Source organism: Cygnus olor, chromosome Z (genome assembly GCF_009769625.2).
Source record: "Cygnus olor isolate bCygOlo1 chromosome Z, bCygOlo1.pri.v2, whole genome shotgun sequence".
Classification (NCBI taxonomy): domain Eukaryota; kingdom Metazoa; phylum Chordata; class Aves; order Anseriformes; family Anatidae; genus Cygnus; species Cygnus olor.
Window position 1 is genome coordinate 25,283,032 of NC_049198.1, and position 19,510 is coordinate 25,302,541.

Sequence of the window (19,510 nt, forward strand, 5' to 3'; positions counted from 1 at the left end):
TGTGTGTGTATATATATATGTGAACACACACACACACACACACACACACATATATATACTTACGCGTCAATACTGGTTATGCTTTCTTCCATCCTTAAAATGTCTCAAGTAAAAAGCATGATTTTGTGACTCGTAAGTGTTGTGTCTGTGGTTGGAACAGCAATCTTTTTAACACTGCAGGGAGCCCAACAAACTTTCAGAGGCTTGCAAGTTTAGTATTACAGGTCCAAAGCAGTTTAAAGCAACAGAATTATACCTTGAATAAATAGAGACTAATTTATTTGGTTAAGATAGGAATACGTAACAAGAAATGAACACAATGGGTAAATATTTACATATTTTACTTCAGTTTATAATACAAAAATTTAAAACGTGAAGTACCTTCCCTCCTAGTTGTAATACTGTCCCTTGCAAGGCTGACTGAACAGTTTCTTTAGGCTACCTGAAAATAAACCACTATCATGAAACAAAATATCACTACATTGAAACAACTCCCAGTTACCTGATAGATCTGAAAAAGCAGTCTCCCAGCTTTTAGCTACAGGAAGCACAGGCTTACTTTTTCTGGAAGCAGGAAGATGTTTAACCATAGTTTTAAGATGAACTTATTTACTTTTTCTGCTGAAAAAAAACAAAACAACTGCTAATACAATATTAAACAAAATGTGAATGTATCTGAGTGTGTCATATAAACATTTTTTTTTTTTTTTAGCTTTACAAATTATACAAACATATATTTTTAGTTCCTCATGTACTTATTCAGAAAGTAGCAAATACTTGAGAACAAAGAATTATAGTGTCTGGTAATTCAGCATTTAATTATGTTTAAGTCTGTTAAGGAATGGATACAAAATGACAACAGCTCATGATAACAAGGAGGTTTCTCACTTTCACAATATCTGCAGAAAGATTAGGTTTATCACTTGTGATGAAAAAAAGACAGCATTTGTGCCTTGCTGTTGGTCTTGGCAGATTCCCGTGGCAAATCCTATATTAACCAAACTCCGACTTTAATTGGGTTCCATCTTCATGTAAAGTCCTTTTACCTACAAATTTATTTCTAAAACCAATTTCCTGTTATTTAACTTCACTGTCTTTTGTAGCAAAAGAATGCAACCGAGAATGAAGTTAGCTATTTACCTCTAATGACAGCAATTTTAGTTAAAGAGGGCATAATCAAAAATGTAAAAAACATCCAGACTTGGCAGACATAAATGCTACTTCCAAGTCCTAATCATGCGCATGATGACTAATCATGTGCAAGAAAGCACACATTTGCAAACTGCATAGCAAGATGATGAATAATGCTTTTTCAGTATATTTTCTGTAGTGCCATTCAACATTGATATATTATGGAATTTGGTTCTGAAGATACCGCCATCCTAACCAAGACACTTTGCATATACTAATGGTAGGAATATCAAAAGAAAGGCCAGTTATAGCTGCTGAGAATGATTTTCTCTGACAATTTTCAACAGTCAATAGCTGTTTTTCATTTGTTCAAATTCCTCACGCCATATAGACTATTTTGAATATATATACTATAGACTGTTTTGAGTATATAAACATGTCTACAGCTATGGGCCTATGTTGCAAAATAATGCTAAAGAATTACATTTGTGGATTATTTTAGAAATAAAGACAAATAGGAAAAAATCTGCCTGAAAAGCTTTTTTCACTTTATTCGTAAAATTATGGTTAGATGACTAATTTCATGAGTAGGAATTTAATCTATCTGCCAGTTTAAAATCCTAAAATGGGATTTCATAAACCCCCCCACAATAAGTTGAACAATGTAAAGCATTTGTTTGAAAAAAAGGAAGTTTATTTGCAAAACACTCAACAGTTATTATAAAGAAATTACTTTTTCCCTCTACATTAATCTATTTACATATACTATATATATATACATATACATACACACGTACTATGTTATAATTTGGATTGTGCATTACTGTAAGGAAACCATAGAACTATGTATTGTACAACTTGGTATAAGCAAAAGCTTGGATATAATAAAGTCTTTTTTTTTTTGGCTGAAATTGTATAAAAATTAAGCATATGTAAGACATTATTTCACTGTATTGCTAGTAATTTGCTGTAGACACTGTTATTTACATTAGTAGAGCAGGTACCCCTTCTGCTATTGGTAGACATTGACTGGCCACTGCTGTTACTACTGTTAGGATCTAAAGTCCCTTTAGAACTGATGAGGCTGAAAAGTTGTCTCTGATACTGAGAAGAAGCATAGTAGTAAACAAGGGGATCGATGCAACAGCTAACACTACTGATACAAACACACAGGAGATAGGCAAAGTAGAGATACTCTAAGCTGTTGTCATATGAATAATTGATATAATGAATTAATAGGAGGACATTTGTTGGTCCAAAACAAATAATGAAAACAGAAAAAACCGCCACACACAAAAGCAAGGCACGTGTCTTCTTATTTTGTTTTGCAACAATATTAGAAGAACTCAAACACCAAATGATAGACACGTAACAGATGGTAGTTATTATAAATGGCACTATAAAGAAAACAGAAGAGAAGATGGAGAAAAAGTGAAGGTAGTATTTGTGAAGTTCGGATTCCCGTAGCACGTCATGGCAGGTTGTTATATTTAAGTTGGGTATTTCCATGGTTTGCTCTCTGATGAGAAAAGGTATAACCCCAGTTATTGCTACAAGCCATATGATGAAACAAATCACTGTGGCACGTGTTAATGTACGCCAGCCAAGGGCCTGCATGGGGTACACCACTGCTAAGAAGCGATCAAAGCTTATGCTTGTCATAAGCATTATTGAACAGTACATGTTGCAGTAGAAAGCAGCAGTGATGAAGCGGCACATTTGAGATCCAAATAACCAGTTGTTTCCAGAGAAATGATAAGCAATCTTAAAGGGAAGCACACTTACAAACAGTACATCTGCAAGGGCCAAATTCAGCATGTATATTACAGCGGGCTTTTCGATTTTCATTTTTTTCAGAAACACGAATATGGCTGTAACATTCAGAGGGAGGCTCAGCACAACCACTAAGGTGTAAACCAAAGGAACAAAACGGGTCAGCCATGGACTAGTGAGGTATCTTGCTGTTTCCACTGACACAGTTCGTTGTTCACGTGGAGGTGATCTGGTCTGGTTGGTGGAACCTATTCGAAATTCTGACTCATTTTCAGCACTGCTTTCAATGTCTTCCATAGGTATAGGGTCACCACGGTCAGGTATCAGAAAAGCTCTGGCCCTTGGGCTGCTGCTGTTGTATCTGTAGGCTGAAAGAGAAGACAGTATAAAGATTAAAAAGCAGGTATTTCATGCTATGGGGGAGTGAAAATATCTTTCAAAAAAGAAAGCTAAAATGATATCAGCCACACAAAATAATGCAGTTAATACCTTATTCAAAGTGTGGATGGCTCACAGATCTTGGTCCATCCCATTTTGTTTTAGCCCCTGTTACAGTTTGGGTAATACTTCCCCCTTTAACTCCTCTCTCTTAAATTCTAAGCTCTTTATGATAGAGACCAAACTCTATCTGAGCTTAAGGAACCAATCTCATCTATACAGACCATCTCTGTAGGCTACTTTAACAAAAATACAACTGTAAATTTGTCACCCATTAATTTTCTTTGCCAGATGCTTCATTAAGTTTGTAAGAATTGAGGTGGTGGGATAAATGTTGATATTTATACACAGAAGTACACAACACCAAAGTAACAAAAAGTTAAAGTGTGATTAAAATACCAAGTTTCTGAGATATTTCTGTGGTCTCTGGACACATCCTGATGGCCAGATGAACATAAAGACGGATGGCAGAAGTCTTCACACAGTTTTCATGGCTGACATGAATCACCCTCCTGCTTGGATTGAACAGGTAGCCAGAGATTTCACTGAAACACTTTCCCAGTTCTACTTATTGTATGCTGCAGTGTCCATCGAGGTCAGCATGCATCCAGCATGCCCTTGATGCCCTTCTGGAATGTGCCACAGACATTGCCTCCAGAGTGATGTTTTCTGCAGCATGGTTCACTGACTACAACTGAGAAGATGCGTCAGGACAGAGCATCCCTGCCTTCTGAATGTAGACAGAACAACTTAAAACAGTGAGAATTACAAACTGAGAATTACAAACTGTTGCAGGTGTGGTAAGGGCATATGCATGTAAAAACAAACAAAACAAACATATGGGCACTTATTCTGGAAGAACACCATTTTCAGCCTATTGTAGTTATGTGAAGGTTATTTCAAACATATTATGAGCAGGTAGAACTGATGGAGCTACTACTATTAAGTAACCATTCATCTACCTAGCTACGCACCTGATCACTTGTTAAATACTAGACTACTAAAATAAAAATTAAGCTGTGTAAGCCTAAATCAGTGAGCCAGAAGTACTTAGGCATGATTCATCTATCTATGCCTCAGAAGCAATTATTTGTTCTATAGTAATTCAATCCTTTTTTTTTTTTTTTTTTTTTTTTAAATGCAGATGAGAACAAAAGCATCCAAAGGAGGCAGATGGCAAAGAAAGGAATGACTGCAGCTTTAAGCAGCCAACTACCAACCTTTGTGAGCAGGGCTGTGAGAGAGGAGCCTTGCCCAGCCTGAATGTTAGTAAAATCCAGACTTGAATGTGGGATGGGATCAAAGCAGAGATAGAGGGATTTGGGCATTTTTTAGTTTTCAAAAGTGCTGTGCTGCAGATATCATGCTGTATCACAGCAGCATTCTGAGGTAATAGAGGACAAATGAGGGGATGTGCTTGTGATATGTGTTTTTATATACAGTTATTTGACTGCATTCTCTACAGGCCAGAAAAAGGTTGCTGGGTAAGAATTCAAGTCTGGGAGCTTGTCTGTGTAGACTGAAGTAGGAACTATTTAATAAGTATACCAAAACACAAGTGTCACAGACGTATGTGGGATTCAGCATGCAGTGTTTGCACAGAAATGCACTATGCAAAGTTATACAAGGATCTGTTCTTCATTACAGATGAGAACATTAACGAAAAGCAAAGCTACAGAACCTTAATCTTTAACATTACTTTAAAATTTTAGTGCAAGTGACTAGATGGCTCAGTCAGCTCTTAATTTAGCAGTTCAGATACAGCATAAATTAACACCTCTTACTTTAGCCTGTAGCTAACATTGAATAATTAGGTGATTTCCACTACTGAATGATTATCACAATAAAAACCTTTCACAACTGACACCATTGGTATTCACCTCTTTTGGGAGGATCATAATTTTATTTGAATTAAAGAAAAAACCACCAACCTAATTTCTTCTGCCAGAGGCAAGTCTTCATGGTAAAGCTTAGAGGCATCAGTAAGAGTGATGAAAGAACTTGAATTTTACTTCTGATATTTCCAGTACACACTTGTTTTATGAATTCAAGACTTCATATGCTATGAATATAATTTTCTTCCATTGCTTTTTATAAAATCAAAAATTTTGGAAAAGGAATATAATGACAACCATAGAGCTCTATATAATGACAACCCAGAGCTCTATGCTTCCTTCTTGGTTCCTCTGCCACTGAAGAACAATGAAGAGGTGACATGGTTTCATGTGAGCTAGACACATTTTGAGGGAGCACAGGTATCAATGAGCCTGGTGAGAAGCAGGGTAGAGTTGTGTTTAGTGACAGGAATTGTGTTACCAAGATCACCTCTGCATGATGTGGGAACTGAGGTGCTTCTAACAAGCGTCTCTCGTATCCCTGTATCCCTGAACTTTGAAGGTTTTCACCTGTGCTGCCTCACTGTAGGCTTCACAGTGTTTCTGTGAAGCCTCAGAAGTACTGCTGTGTCTCTCTTTTTGAGGACTAGCAAGCAAACTAGGTGGAACCACAGACCCTTAACGGCTGGGGGTTAAGTTACTTATCATGAAAACTCTTGCCAGTAACCTGACCCATTTCTTATCAGTGACTCATTAGAACAGTATCAAAATAAGCTGGAGAGGAAAAATGATGATTGAGAGACGTTCTGTATATCAACCACTAGCCTTTGAATAAGCTGTTCCTTGTAGTTTCTTAAACATTGCTAATAATTTTAATTATATACTGAATTCTTGGATCTAATTTCTTTCCAAGATGAGTTTTAGATGGAAGTATTTAGAGTCCACATTACTCCATTATCAAACTTTCCTAGAAATAGAATCCTATTAGAATAACTCAGGGCAAGAAGATTTCATAAATATTTTTAATTGAGTTAAAATTCTACAGAATAATACTTCAACTTGGCAAAAACTACGTGTTCTTCATACAAGCAATGACTTTCTAAATTCAGAGTTGAACTCAACCTTGAACAACACCTCCATGTTGTGCATTGTGCTCAGCCCACATCTTTATCTTGAACTTAGATGACATGAGGTACTACTTGAAAGACAGCTGTATGGGAAAATGGGATGAGACCTCAATCTTGCTGTTTCTCTCTGCTGCTCTCTAACACAGATAACAGGAATCTAAAGTTTCTTAATGAAATTAAATTGAATTTTGATTTAGGATATTGATAACCGCATATCAGTTCTTTTCCTTTGCAAGGATACTTCTATGTTTGTGTGACCTAATGTCTGTACATTATTAGAAAAAACAGCAGTGCACTCATGCTTTATAAAATGGAAAGCAAGACAGTAAGTGCCCTGGGGTTCTGGATTCCTTTTGTGTCAGAGTTTATTTGAGAAAGGCAGTGATCAGAGATTTATACATACAAGAGTGGATGATTAAATTATGTCTTATAAAAAAAAAACTGTAAAAGGAAACAGACTCTATCTATAAGCTCTGATAATACAACAAAGATCTATAGTAGCTCTACAGAAAAGATTTTCTGTACGAATAATGTATGAATACCAGAATGCGCCAGGTATTCCTTTTGAGCTGTTTTAAAGATGCAATGGAATACGTCTCTAAAATACATTTGACTAGAGCTTAGGACATTTTTAATCATAGAAATAATCTGTTAGGAAAACAGAAGTAAAGCTTTGATAGCATAAGGATCATAAATGTTCGGTCATCCTGCTTCTGCTAGGCTATCACCCTAGGCTATCTTTGGGAAGAGCTCAAAACTTGTGGATTATTATTTATATGATTAATGGTATTCTCACTGCTGATCTAACAGAGTTAATAGCTGTATCAAAATAATTGTAATATATAAAGAGCTCTGGCTTAACTAAGAACAAACAGGATAAAGCATAGGAGTTTTATCCTCATGGTGTGCAGTCAGGACACTACACTATGTACACTCTTCCCTTTGCTTCTAATAAGGACTTCAAAAGACAAAAAATAAGCAAAATCAGTACAATACTCAAATTTCCTGAAGTTTTCTTTTACTGCTTTTGCACTGATTATTCAACAAGGACATGCAGAAATGATAATAGAAAGCTAGAAAGTGCACAAACTGTAGAAAGTTTGTGACTGATTTTAACAACCCTTTGTATTCTATTTTCCATCAAGTACCAAATACTGTTGATCTCCTGGTTAGCATACACATATTCTGCTTGCCCTGAAAGATGATGCTTTGTTTTTACAAAGAGCTATTTTGTAATTTCATGTCTGTTTTCATATGCAGGGGGCTGCTGTGTGTGCTGTTTTGTGAAAGGAAAAGTAGAGAGCAAAATATATAACAGCTTCAGCCAATCTTAAACAGCACTCCACATCTCTTGAACACCAGAAGAAAATTTTGAAGTATTTCTATAAACCCATAAACCTAGACAGTTACAAACCCGCAGTGTTCATCTCACAAAATACTTTTTTGTTGTTGTTGTTTGTTTGTTTGTTTGTTTTTTAATGAGGTGAAAAACTAAACACATTAGACTCTGACTCAAGGCAGTTAAAGATATTTTCTGTGTGCCACCGGACAACTATAAATACTCATTTCTGGGCATTATGGATTGTAGTGCTGCACTACTGGCTTACAACAAGAAGTCTATTCCTCTTATCTTCCCTCCGTATAATCTGCATAGATGCTCATCTAGAATCTAAATTTTTAGTGGCCCAAAAATTAGGTACTGAAAGACAGAATGAGAAGTGCAAGCCAGATGTTTATAAGTAAGGTAAGCCACAGTCTTGTAGGACAGGTGACAATTATTTCCTTTTGTAACAATAAACACCACGTTTTCTTTTTAAAATGTTCTTTAACACGTATCTCCATTCATGCGGAGTTCATTATTGTAGTACATGAGTAATGCAGTAACAATTTTCACACATTTTTATGAAGTCTCATTTTCTTGCCAACAGATGTCTGTTCCTTTTTGCTTTCCTTTCTCAACAGCTTTCACCATGTGTGCTGGCTTCAAGCAATGGTACCATCTGTCTCTTTATCCAGCTGTCAGTGTCCCCACACAGGAAAGTCTGGGCAACTTCAGACCTCAGCCAGCTACCTTGGTGTGCCCAGCCTTTGAGAGGCAGCACCCTGTGAGCTTAGGAGCAAGCACCCAGCACCAAGCCACTGCAAAGATGTTTTTTTTTTTTTTTTTCAGTTGCCCACAGGACTAGCAGAGGCCAATAAGGCAAGAACTGTGGGTACTAAGGGATCAAGTAGGAAGTGGGGGAGAAGCCACAGGTGCAAGAGAAGAGCTGGCCTAGGGATGCAGCAATGCACATGCAGTGGGAATTAAGAGCATTGTGGTTAAAATAGGGAAGGTTACGTTGGACAGCAGGGAAAGGACATTATTGCTGTGGGAGTGACTGAAAGGTGATCAGAAGACACATGCAGATGGCTGGGCTTTATTAGTTCTACTGCGCACGAAATAACTTGTTTGAATTTTTCTTTTCTTAGTGTTAGTGATGTAATACAGTAAGTATTTTATTCATTGTTTCCTAAGGAAGCAGCAATTAAATAGTTTACTTCAGGATACTCTTCAATGAAGATTACAATTGTAAAAGACAGGAAAACAAGCTTGGATGTTTCCATAAACTGGATGAAGAGCATTGAAGAGTATGATCTTTTTCCAACAATAATTTCTATAGTTCATAATTACCTCCCACGCATACATTCCCCCCCCCCCCCTTTTTTTTTTAATAAGGACACTTCCTTTCAACTTCCAATATGAACACGGTTGTGGCCTCTTTTTCGTCCACTTGTCCTTGTGACAAAAAGTTGTTTAGCTGAAAGTTTCCCCTCTCTGACATTTCCCTCTCAGCATAATTACAAACACTAGCTGTCCTCTCTCAGCCTTCATTTTAGTAGTCATAGAACGCCACACTTAAATTTCCCCTTAGCTGGCAGACACTCTGTTCCTCTTATTGGCCCTTTTCTGTACTTTGAGCTTACACTGAGACTTCCTAGCGGGTATCTCAAGAGGTGAACTTCTGATTTTTTAGCAGGGTTTTACAGGGTTGAAAGGAATACTAAACAGAATTTTACAGAAAATAAAAATAAAAATGTTGCTATCTCTAAGTGCATGATCTAGCCCTTAGTATCATTATACGCTTACTAGAAACCGTGAGGCTAAACACACTTCTCTTCTCTTAAATTCCTCCCCTGAGCACCTGCACTGTCAGACAAGTTCAGAGCTAGACAGATCCAGCATCTCACCACATACAGCACATGTTGTCGTTAGTGCTATACCTAATTAAACCAAGAGGAAAGTCATCTAACTGGGGTGCATATTATGAACTGTTTTGTGTTGGCAGATCTTCCAGTCTTTGTTGCTGCCACATATTTGGCAGGCAGTCTATCTCCTGAAGTTTTTAACAAAAGGCAATGTCATTCTTTTCATGAGACCCACCAGTACACCTCACCAACCTCATCTCTTCTTTCCACCTTCCATATTCTGCTATTGCTAGGTCATCTTTTCAGCCATGGGACAATTATAAATCCTTCTTCATCTTTAATCACCTCACCTGTGGCACGGTGTCACTCTGAAATCTGTGTATTTCAGGTCCATGGCACTGCCTTTTACCCAAGTAAATAAACAAAGCAGTTCTCTCGCCGAACAACAAGGCTGACACCACTCTACACAGCCTGACATGTGCTAGCCTGCTCTCGCGGCTGTGAGAACAAACCGGGCGCAGCGCAGTGAATGGCCGAAGGAAGCCAGCCCTAATTAAAACCAGAAAGCAGAACCCCGTTGCCCCGGGTACCCGCGGGCACATGCCGCTTATTTCCCTCTGCCAGCGGGAAATTCATTTATTTCCCTCCGCTCCGGCCTGACCTGAGCCCACCCCCCCATGCCCCCCTTCTCGAGGCTCAGGACCCCCCCAGGCATCCCCCGTCGGGGCCACTCACCGGCCTGCGCCGCGGCGGGCGGCGGCGAGAGCGGGCAGCTGAGCACGGCCAGGGCGCAGAGCAGCGCCGGCAGCCCCATGGCCGCCGCCGGCTGCCTATCTCCCTCCCTCCCTTCGTCCGTCCGTCCGTCCGTCCCTCCCCAGCTCCGGTCCGTGCGTCCCGGCCGTGCCGGGGGAGGCGAGGGAGGGCCGGGAGGGGCGGCTCCACCGAGCCGGGGCGGGGCGGGGACGGGCACGGGGATGGGGATGGGCGGTGGGTGCTTGCCCGCCCGCTCTTCGTCGGCTCTATCTGGGCTCAGGGAAGGGGGAAGGCGCCAGTGGCTTGGGCGCGGTGCGGCGGCAGGAAGTACCAGACAAAGGATAATCCCCCCCAAAATGAGTCTGAGTTTAAGGAGAGGAGTTTGCCGAGTTTTGTGCGTGTGATTCCGCGCTAAGACCCCGCAGCAGCATAGAGGTCGAAGTAGCTGCAGTGTTAGTGGCAGGGAGGTGATGCTCGTTCAGAAAAGCTCCTTCGCGCAGAAATCAGCCTTCAATACAGTAACCAACAGCTCACCTTCCTCTGCCTGGGCTCGGTAAGCTCACGGCCCTAGAGGCACAGGCCAACCTGAAAGGAGATGTGCTACTCAACTGTGCGGTTCTCGTGTCTGTTTTTTGTTGTTTTTATTTTTTGTTTTTATTTATTTATTTATTTATTTATTTATTTTTGTTTTTATTCCAAGGATGCACGTGAAGCGCTGCCACTCCTGAGCTCAATGGCACATGCCTTCAATGGGAAAGCTTTGCTCTGTCCTTCCTGAGTTGCTCACGAATGAGAAACTGCTTGAGCTGAAAGCTAATCAAAACTACAGAGGAAAATAACTTTGCAGCTATTATTTAGGCTCTTCTGTTGTTGTTGTTGTTGGTGGTGGTAGTGAAAATACTTATTCTGCTGGAAGTTTAGTGCATGGTAAGCCTTAGGTGTGTAATACAATCAAAAGCTTTACAAGTAGATGCTCCGTCGTTTGCTAGAGTGTGCTGCCCCGTCCGGAAGTGTATATATTTCAGTTTATGGCAATACAGACAGGATGGGAGGCAAGCTCTGTCTAGAACTTGGTCAGATACATGAAGCTGAGCTGTTGCAGAAATGCTGGCCTATACTCTTTAACTGAGAGTAATAGCTGTAGAAAATAAATCATTCCTGAGAGCAAGTACTGGTTCCCAGTAAATTCCAGTCCTAATCGTTGCTTGCTCTACTATGTTTGTCCCACAATTCTAGCCCTTGGTCCGTGTTATGGTAATGTTAAGGTTGACATCGGATTGCACAGACCAAGAAGAAGTAATGAGTTTTACTGTGGGCTGGTCTTTCCTCAGGTCAGTAAGAAGACCTTGCAATTTAGTGAGAAACTTGCAAGACAAACTCTGTCATCCCTGAAAACACCGGGGAACCACAGAGAATACCTTATACTGAATTGTTTCTTTTCATCAATTTAGAAAATATTTTAATTACAGATTATTTATGTTAATCTATTTGGGAAGAGAGAGAGAAGCTATTCTTGGACATTTCCATGGTCTTGCAGCTTTATAAGCATACCCAAATGCGATGTAACAGCATTGGCTTTTTCTGCCCAACCCTATTTGCTCAATGTATGCATAAGCAGAAGCTCTTTGTGAGCTGAATTTATCTTCTATGCTGCAGTTTCCTTAAGGATGCTATAGCTGAGAGATAGGCCTTCAAGAGAGAAGAGAGAATGAGTTATAGAATATTTGTGGGAATATTTGTATAGGTAAAACTCATTTTGCCATTAAAGTGAATTTTATTCATTTATTTATTTATTATTATTTTAAAGCATTAATCTGCTCTTCCACAGGTTGAGTAAAACTAACAGGATTTGCTGTACAGAATGAAATTTAAACACCCTCTGAAAACAGAAAGGGAGTTCTGTGAAAGTGCTTTACGTTAGAGGTACTCTATTTTTATAGTGTGTATTTATACAGACTCAAATGCATTTTAATCTATGTAAATAAGCACAGCAGAGTGACATCTGTGACCTAAATGTAGACTGCCTTGAAAAAAAAAAAAAGAAGCAAATGAGGAACTAACTCTTAACACACCATATATAGTAAAAACATGCCATGGACCCATTTCCAGTCTCAGATATGACAGCATTTTAAGAGCTCTGTCTTAGTGAGAAATGCAACAGGAAACATCTTGCCAAGAGTTCAAACTGGAGATTTGAGAGCTGACATTAAGGTTGGTAGGGGTACTAGATCCACAAGTTGTGAAAACTTATGTCCTTTGAACACTTTAGTTTGATAAAGAAGCATTACACCTGATTTCCCCAACATTCATTACATGCCAAATTACTCTGACATGCACTTGAACATTAAAATGAGCAAGCATTTCAATTCTGGAAGAATGTTTTTAACATGTTTCTTCCACCTTTGGGAATCAGTCTTATATGATGCCTTTCTCACAAAAAACATCCTCCTAAGTGTTTTTGAGACATTCTTTAAGATAAAAGAAAATTAAAAATCTGATGTCTGGTTCAAGAATTTGGTCATGTACAGGAGACAGGCAGAAAAATTGATAGGGTGAAGCTGACAAAATATGTTTTCTCCCCAGACATTTCAGTCACCTATCTGGTCTAACGCTACACAGCTGGAGGCATGTCCAAGAAATGTCCATGAATACTTACATTTAGTATCCTGAAGGTACATGGGTTGGGTCAGCTTCTCAGTGTTGTAAAGAGATAAGCATCTGGAAACAAGATCAGCTTCTGGAACAGTGTGCAATACAGTTAACCTTTGGTCACAAGCTGGGAACAAGCATTGTTGAAGGAACTATCTGCAAAGAAATGTATATTTTTTACCTCCAATTTGTGAGTTTATAACGTAAAATTTCTAAGCCTAAAATAGAGGTAAACTAAATACCAGTCAGTCTTAAAATGTCCTGGTTTTTGCTGGCATAGGGTTAAATTTCTTTTTAGTAGCTGGCATGGTGCTGTGCTTTGGATTTTTGATGCAAATAGTGGTGATAACACACTGATGTCTTAGTTGCTGCAAAGCACTCACACAAAGCCCGGGACTTCTCAGCTTCTCATGCTGCCTTACCTTTGAGGAGGCTGGGGGTGCACAAGGAGCTGGGAGGGGACACAGCCAGGACAGCTGGCCCAAAAGGGCCAGAGGGGTGTCCCATGCCATGTGGCATCATGCTGGACAATAGGAACAGGGGAGTTGGCCTGGGGAGGGCTGGGGGGTGGGACAAAAATTGGGGATCAGCTGAGCATTAACCAGCTGGTGGTGAAAAACTGTGTTTTGCATCACTTTTTTCTTTTTATTAATATTATTATTATCTATTAAACTTCATCTCAATCCATGAGTTCTTGCACTTTTAGCTTTTTCATTTCTCTCCTCCATAGCACTAGGGTGGCGAGGTAAAAGCTGTGTGTAACTTAGCTATCTGCTAGGTTAAACGACAACATAAATCTGTTTTTCTAAATGTTTTACCAGACCCCAGAAAAAAAAATAATTTTGTTGTTACTTAGGTTCCAGAGGCCTTTACCAGTGGGCCAGAGTTTGAGGCATAAGCCACTGTCTGCCAAATCTGTGAAATATGTGAAGGGAAACTCACGTCATACCTACAATGATAACCTTCCTTTCAGTTATAAGGAACAGTCACAGAGCTATGTCCTTTGTATCCTTGTAAATTGGATTACTATAGATATAGGAAGTGAATTAAAAAACTATATTTTTTTTTAGATTTTCTGTTTGTATACTTGAACCAAATTTAAGCCTTTTTTCTTTTTTTTTTTTTTTAATGCTACAGGATATGCCATACTTTCTGTCTGGATAAGCTAATTGTAATGGAGGTGAAGAGTTCACAGCTTCTAAAACTCTTGCCTCTTTTTCAGTAGGGCTTTTTTTTTTTTTTTTCCTCCCAGTCAGGAGCATGTTACAGTATAAAACTTCATTCCTATAAAACGCACCAGGTCTACCAAGAAAGCCTGGAACCATCTGGCCACATTGCTATGTCGATGAGGAAGAAGCCATCATTGTGTTGTTCAGGAGCTACCAGACTGCCCTAATGCACGCCTGGGGTTGGTAGTTACTGCTCTAAAAGGGTGAGGTTAGAACCATATTTCAGAGGCAAAACCAGTCCTCCAGGTCTGGGAAGAGGGTTGTGTTGTCTAAGTAGTTATGAACTGTTTGAAGTCAGATGTGACTGCTGCTGTTTAGATTTGCTATTAGAGAGAAGTTTGTTTTGTTGTTCTTGCTTGCTTTTAAAAAAAACACTAACAAAGGTCTGCAGATAGGCACCAAGTAAAACAGAACAGAGCAATCACTTCTGATAGTATTTCTCTCTGCTTAGCCAAATAAGATAGATGTTGTTCATTCCACAATCTTGTGGATTGTTTTAGAGCTTCAGAGTCCCATCAGAATGAGTAAGGACCAAATTAAACCAAGTTAATTGCAAAGAGCTCTTAGTCAACTCTAAAAATGATATGGTAGAAAAATGCAAACTCTAAGTCTAACAGACAACGACCATTGACTATTATAATTTCACTAGCACTGCCTAGGAAAACAAACTTAATAGATGGGCAGGTCTTTCAAGGAAAGACTCAGTTTCTCCTACACTGAGAGCAGTTGAGTAAAACACTATTCAGCTATGCTGTTTTTTTCCTCATTTTTTGTCACGAGCAAGGCAAGTCTTTCCACAAGACCATTTCATGAATGAAACTAGATTCATCAACGCATATCTAACCATGCATAATCGGAGGCCCTAAACCACACCTCACAGTAACCTCCAAAAAGCCCACTTTCGTACTTTCTAGTAGATATCATCAGTATGTGACAGCAACTGGTGGGTACAGAATTACTTTGCCCAATTACATAGTACTGGTACTACCTGTCAATCTTATATTTAGGTAGAACCATTATGGTCAGCCTTGTTTAGCAGCGTTCATTATTTGTTCAGTGACAAGGTCCTAAACTGAACCACTAATTAAGAAAAAAGCTTCTGAAAGAGTTCAAAGAAATTTAAGTGGAAGTTTTTCTTTGATGTGTACTAGGAGAGCAGGAATATCAAGAAACGCTTGGAAAAGATGAGATCTGGCATACAGACTGTACCTTTCATACATGTCATTACCAATAAGCTTTCATAAGCATGTGTACGTCAGGTGCAGCTAGGAGGTGACCAAGGAAGGTTCTGCTCACAGTAGAACCTAGCAGGAACTACATGTGTCAAGTACGTCACACAAAGCAACGTGTCTAGGACTGACATTCTCACAAAGGCAGTGGGTCTCTAGTAAGTTACACCAGCATATTTCCAGGCTTTTGACATGTCACTTCAAAGGTCTGATTTTAATGGTCAACACCCCACTTGTGCAGACTTACTGCCCAGATAGAATTTGTCAAAACTGTGCAGGGATTAGCCTCCCTCGTCACCTATGACAGGACACAAGGAAAGAGCACAAAGCTGTGCCAGGGGGATGTCCAGTTCAGACTGGACACGAGGAAAAGTTCCTTTACTGTGAGGGCAGTCAAACCCTGGAAGAGGCTTCCTAGATGGATGGCTGATGACCCGTGCCTGTCAGTGCTCAACAGGCATTTGGATAACCCCCTCAGTAACATGCTTTAACTTCTGGTTATCCCTGAAGAGGTCAGGTAGTTGGACTAGATGATCTCAGAATAGAATAGTTCAGTTAGAAGGGGCCTTCAAAGTGCTACTTTCATATTCCCTAACAGCTATTTTAAGTGAATCTGGGTATCAATACTGTAAAAAGTATGTAACATTTAAATGGCTGATAAACAGGTAATGCAGCATAACTAGCTGGAAGAGAAATGGAAGTACCTAGAACTTGTTTAAAGTAGTGAAGTGTTCACATTTAATGTCATACATAAATGAATATCTCTAATAAGAAATCTTTTCTCCAACTTATATAATACAACAGATAGTGTACAAATGAATGTTGTAGTCTACAAATCTGCCACTCACTTTAGTTTTATTTCAGCTTCAGAATTGAATATTTATGTAATATTGCTTTTACAATGCATTCCAGAGCACCTCACTGTACATTCATCTTCTAAAATGATTTGTCACAAGGAAAGTGAGAGTAGTAAATAGCTTCCCTTGCTTTATATATTAGAGTATCCACTATACATGTTCTTGCTCTTTAGATGTAATTGGTAATTAATCAGCAAAATCATCACTACTTTCAGTGGCATAAAGACCATGAAGACTTCACTGCTGAGAAACCTTACCAAAGCATAATGTGAGGACAGTTAAGCTTAGATTCAATTTTATAAAAGCTCTGGAAAATTTTCATTACCATCTAGATTGTTACTTGAATAATCCTTTTAAATGAAATCTAGGAAACAAGCCAGTTTAATTAAGTAACATTTATTTTACATAGAACAATCTCCAAAGAATATTTAAAAAATCTAAATACTGATTTTATTGCATTTATTTTCTTACAAAAAGACAGACAGGCACAATTTATGTATTCAAATACTTCAAACTGAACAGCTGTTCACTGTTCAGATTACCCCCATGCCACTCAAAAGGTTGTGAAAGTAGAAAATGTCATTTTACACAAGGCAGTAGTGCATTTTATTTAGTAGGAATGAATCACAAAATATATTTTTGTACAGTAAAATGTTACTGTCACTTTATAATTACCTATAAAATTTTTTGAATTGCACAACAAGTTTGCTTTGCAATTGACAACTGCCAGAAAATAGGCTTAGTATGTAACTAAATATTTGCGCGAGCTATCCCCTAGAGACAAATTAGGATTTCTTTTGGTAAATACTTAAAGTCTAATATGAACTATATTATATATCTGAGGTCATTTAAAATGTTTTTAATAGGAAGAGGCTTATATATTCAACTAAATTCACTTTCTGTCTACCTTAATATCCATACAACCACAATAGCTGAGTGTCCTAAACAATATTTTGATTTAAAAGTACCAACACCAATGAGATCTGGAAGTGTTTAAATTAATCTATTTCCTATTTTTCTGCTTCATTATCAGTGATGAAAAGGCACTGTATACATTCCTCTCCATGTTTGGTCTTTTAGTTTCCTTTAAAGTTAAAAAGCATCCAATGACAAACATCAAACAAATGTTGAAAAGCAAAAAAAAAGAAATACTGAAGAGACTTCCCATTGGTGGATGCAGTCCACGATGTCTGAAGACACTCATTTGCCATAGAACTTCTTATTCAACAAGAATATGAGCAAGTTAACATTCACTTTAGCTTTGTCAAACATTTTCATTACAGCCACACCTTCATATTGCATCTGAAGCAAATCCTGTAACCATAAATAAAATCATTATTCTTTGCTTGAATTCATACCTCACAGCAAACAGATTGGGTCATTTTCATCACGTATTAATTACCTCAAACTCCAGGTCCTTCACAATTTAAACAATTAAAAGGAACTATTGGGTAAGTACGAAAAACAGTACATGTTTTCTAGATCCCCCATTATAGGCTGTCAGTAACAACAAGCTCAGTAACAGCAAGCTGGAAGAAAGATTGACTCCTGTGTACTACACTCTTGCATAGGTATTTGCTCCTTGCCACTGCTCTAATATGCCATTTGGTTTGATGCGGTGTGATGGTCTCTCTGATATATGTCTTAACCCTACTCCAAGCTCAGCATCCTCCACAAATTACAAAATCATTCCCCTCATGACCTGCTGCCTTGCAGTGATTGAATAGTTCATGGATTTAGAAAAACACTGAAAAGTTCCTGTTTAGAACAAATGTGAATGTGGTTATAGAGCACAGTGATAAAATTCAATTTTTACCTGGAAATGGAGCTGCACTTTTTCCATCTCAACCCCCAAAAATTTTGCTTTGATTTCAAAGTCACCCACTTCTTCTCCAGGTGTTATATCAAACATCACATTCTTAAACCTTAAAACAAAGAACAGTAATTGAGTATGTATGCTATGCTGTTTTATATACTCCAAAGACAGTCTGGTGGAAAGCCTGCAGAGCTGAAGACCTCTCTCACAAAAACAAAAACATTTTTGTGCAAAAAACAAAACAAAACAAAAAAAACAAAAGTTTTACCACAAGCATCACTGTTTTCTGTGGCATGTTCATTTTGTAAGCACAGCTTTATCTCATCCCAGCAGCAGAAACCTTTAGGGACCATAGAGTAATTTGTCCATAAGAACTGTTGGACCTCAGCTGGGCAACAGGACGACTGGTGGAAATGTCAACTTAAACTTTGCTCCTAGCACCAGCTCTCACATGTAGCACCTTGCTGCTAGTTAAGCTGTACGAGTAATGTGTGAGAAAACACACTGTATATGAACAGACACTAAACACTAAACCAAAAAAAAAATCTAAGTGACCCTTAGAAACAAACCCCACTGCTTTGAACAGGAGGGATGGTTTTTGCCCAGACCAGTGTTTTCGGTATAGTGCAACAACATACTGAGTGATCTAGGAGGAGTTTAACTGTTCTCTTTGCTTTAGCAAATCCACCATGTAGAATCACATAGTCTGCTGGAGAACACCTGAGCTTTAGGAGAATTTTTTTGGGACAGAGCTTGGCTTTATCAGCTGGTGGGTAAGACTGTCCTTTCTCTCCCTTCTTTTTGTACCCACAAATTAAAATCTGATCGCTTTTCTGACCTGGTTTATATAACGCATAGTTAAGGCAGGATGCAGAAACAGTGAAGTACATGGAGCACAGGGGTCACTGAAAAACATTCATGAAACTGTATGCCATGTTGCATTTCCCATCCTGTTGTAATATGCTGATCCTGCAGAACTGCAAGCAGAAGCTACTACTACCTTCACATGGCAGGTTCAACTTATATACGTAGAACAGGTCTGTTGAGTGGTCTTAAGAAGGTAAGAGAAGATTAAAAAAGGGTGTCTCACTTTAACATGAAATCTGCCTTGGCCTTGTTAGACTAGGGAATGGACATTTTAACTTGACCTATCAGTTATTTTCTGAAGATCACTAGCATAATATTGCATGAACCACTCCATGACTATTGCAATATCTTCTTGGAGGCTTGTCTTGTATACATATAGTATGGCATACAGCTCTTAACAGTCCTTTATACTGAGAAAAAAAAATGGATATGAGAAGTACAGGGAACAAAGAGGACCAGGTGTCCATAGGGCACCCAGATTTGTTCTGCCACCTTTGAGTACCTTCTTGCAGGTGTACACACATCTCTGTTGTCAGTTTTGCCACTGTTGACAAACCTACTTGGAAAAAAGTTGCAACCCAGAAAACTTTTCCCATGTAGAAGCAAGATGGAAAAGTGCA

The 19,510-nt window shown here is 38.7% G+C and overlaps 2 protein-coding genes and 1 long non-coding RNA gene across 10 annotated transcripts in view; 1 reads left to right on the forward strand and 2 right to left on the reverse strand.

Annotated features, from left to right (window-relative positions):
- Positions 1 to 1,803: 1,803 nt before the first annotated feature.
- Positions 1,804 to 10,497, reverse strand: F2R (coagulation factor II thrombin receptor). Of its 3 annotated transcripts, none has more exons than XM_040541753.1 (2): positions 10,226 to 10,497; positions 1,804 to 3,272 (listed from the first exon to the last, which is right to left on the reverse strand). In XM_040541753.1, the coding sequence occupies exons 1-2, from the start codon at positions 10,302 to 10,304 to the stop codon at positions 2,077 to 2,079; spliced, it is 1,275 nt and encodes a 424-aa protein (XP_040397687.1). In that variant the 5' UTR covers positions 10,305 to 10,497; the 3' UTR covers positions 1,804 to 2,076. The 3 variants fall into 3 exon arrangements, with proteins under 3 accessions (XP_040397687.1, XP_040397690.1, XP_040397689.1); XM_040541756.1 differs by having other exon boundaries at positions 9,726 to 10,381; XM_040541755.1 differs by lacking the exon at positions 10,226 to 10,497 and adding an exon at positions 3,742 to 4,067.
- On the forward strand, positions 3,972 to 5,204 carry LOC121062123. Its single transcript, XR_005815420.1, has 2 exons — positions 3,972 to 4,100; positions 4,487 to 5,204. It is a non-coding gene; the product is annotated as an uncharacterized LOC121062123 (long non-coding RNA).
- A 6,095-nt stretch (positions 10,498 to 16,592) lies between the features above and the next one.
- Positions 16,593 to 19,510, reverse strand: part of IQGAP2 (IQ motif containing GTPase activating protein 2) — a 126,966-nt gene continuing 124,048 nt past the window's right edge. For all 6 annotated transcript variants that reach the window (XM_040541768.1, XM_040541766.1, XM_040541764.1 and 3 more), the window contains 2 exons: positions 18,024 to 18,132; positions 16,593 to 17,521 (listed from right to left, as the gene is read on the reverse strand). In XM_040541768.1, coding sequence (XP_040397702.1) covers positions 17,408 to 17,521; positions 18,024 to 18,132 — 223 coding nt within the window. In that variant the 3' untranslated portion in view covers positions 16,593 to 17,407. The remainder of the gene's footprint in view (positions 17,522 to 18,023; positions 18,133 to 19,510) is intronic.

Coding starts and splice junctions, on each gene's coding strand:
- F2R (XM_040541753.1), bottom strand. CDS start 10,304: ATGGGGCTGCCGGCGCTGCTCTGCGCCCTGGCCGTGCTCAGCTGCCCG. Junction 3,273..10,225: donor GCCCGCCGCGGCGCAGGCCG/GTGAGTGGCCCC, acceptor CTTCTCTTTCAG/CCTACAGATACAACAGCAGC.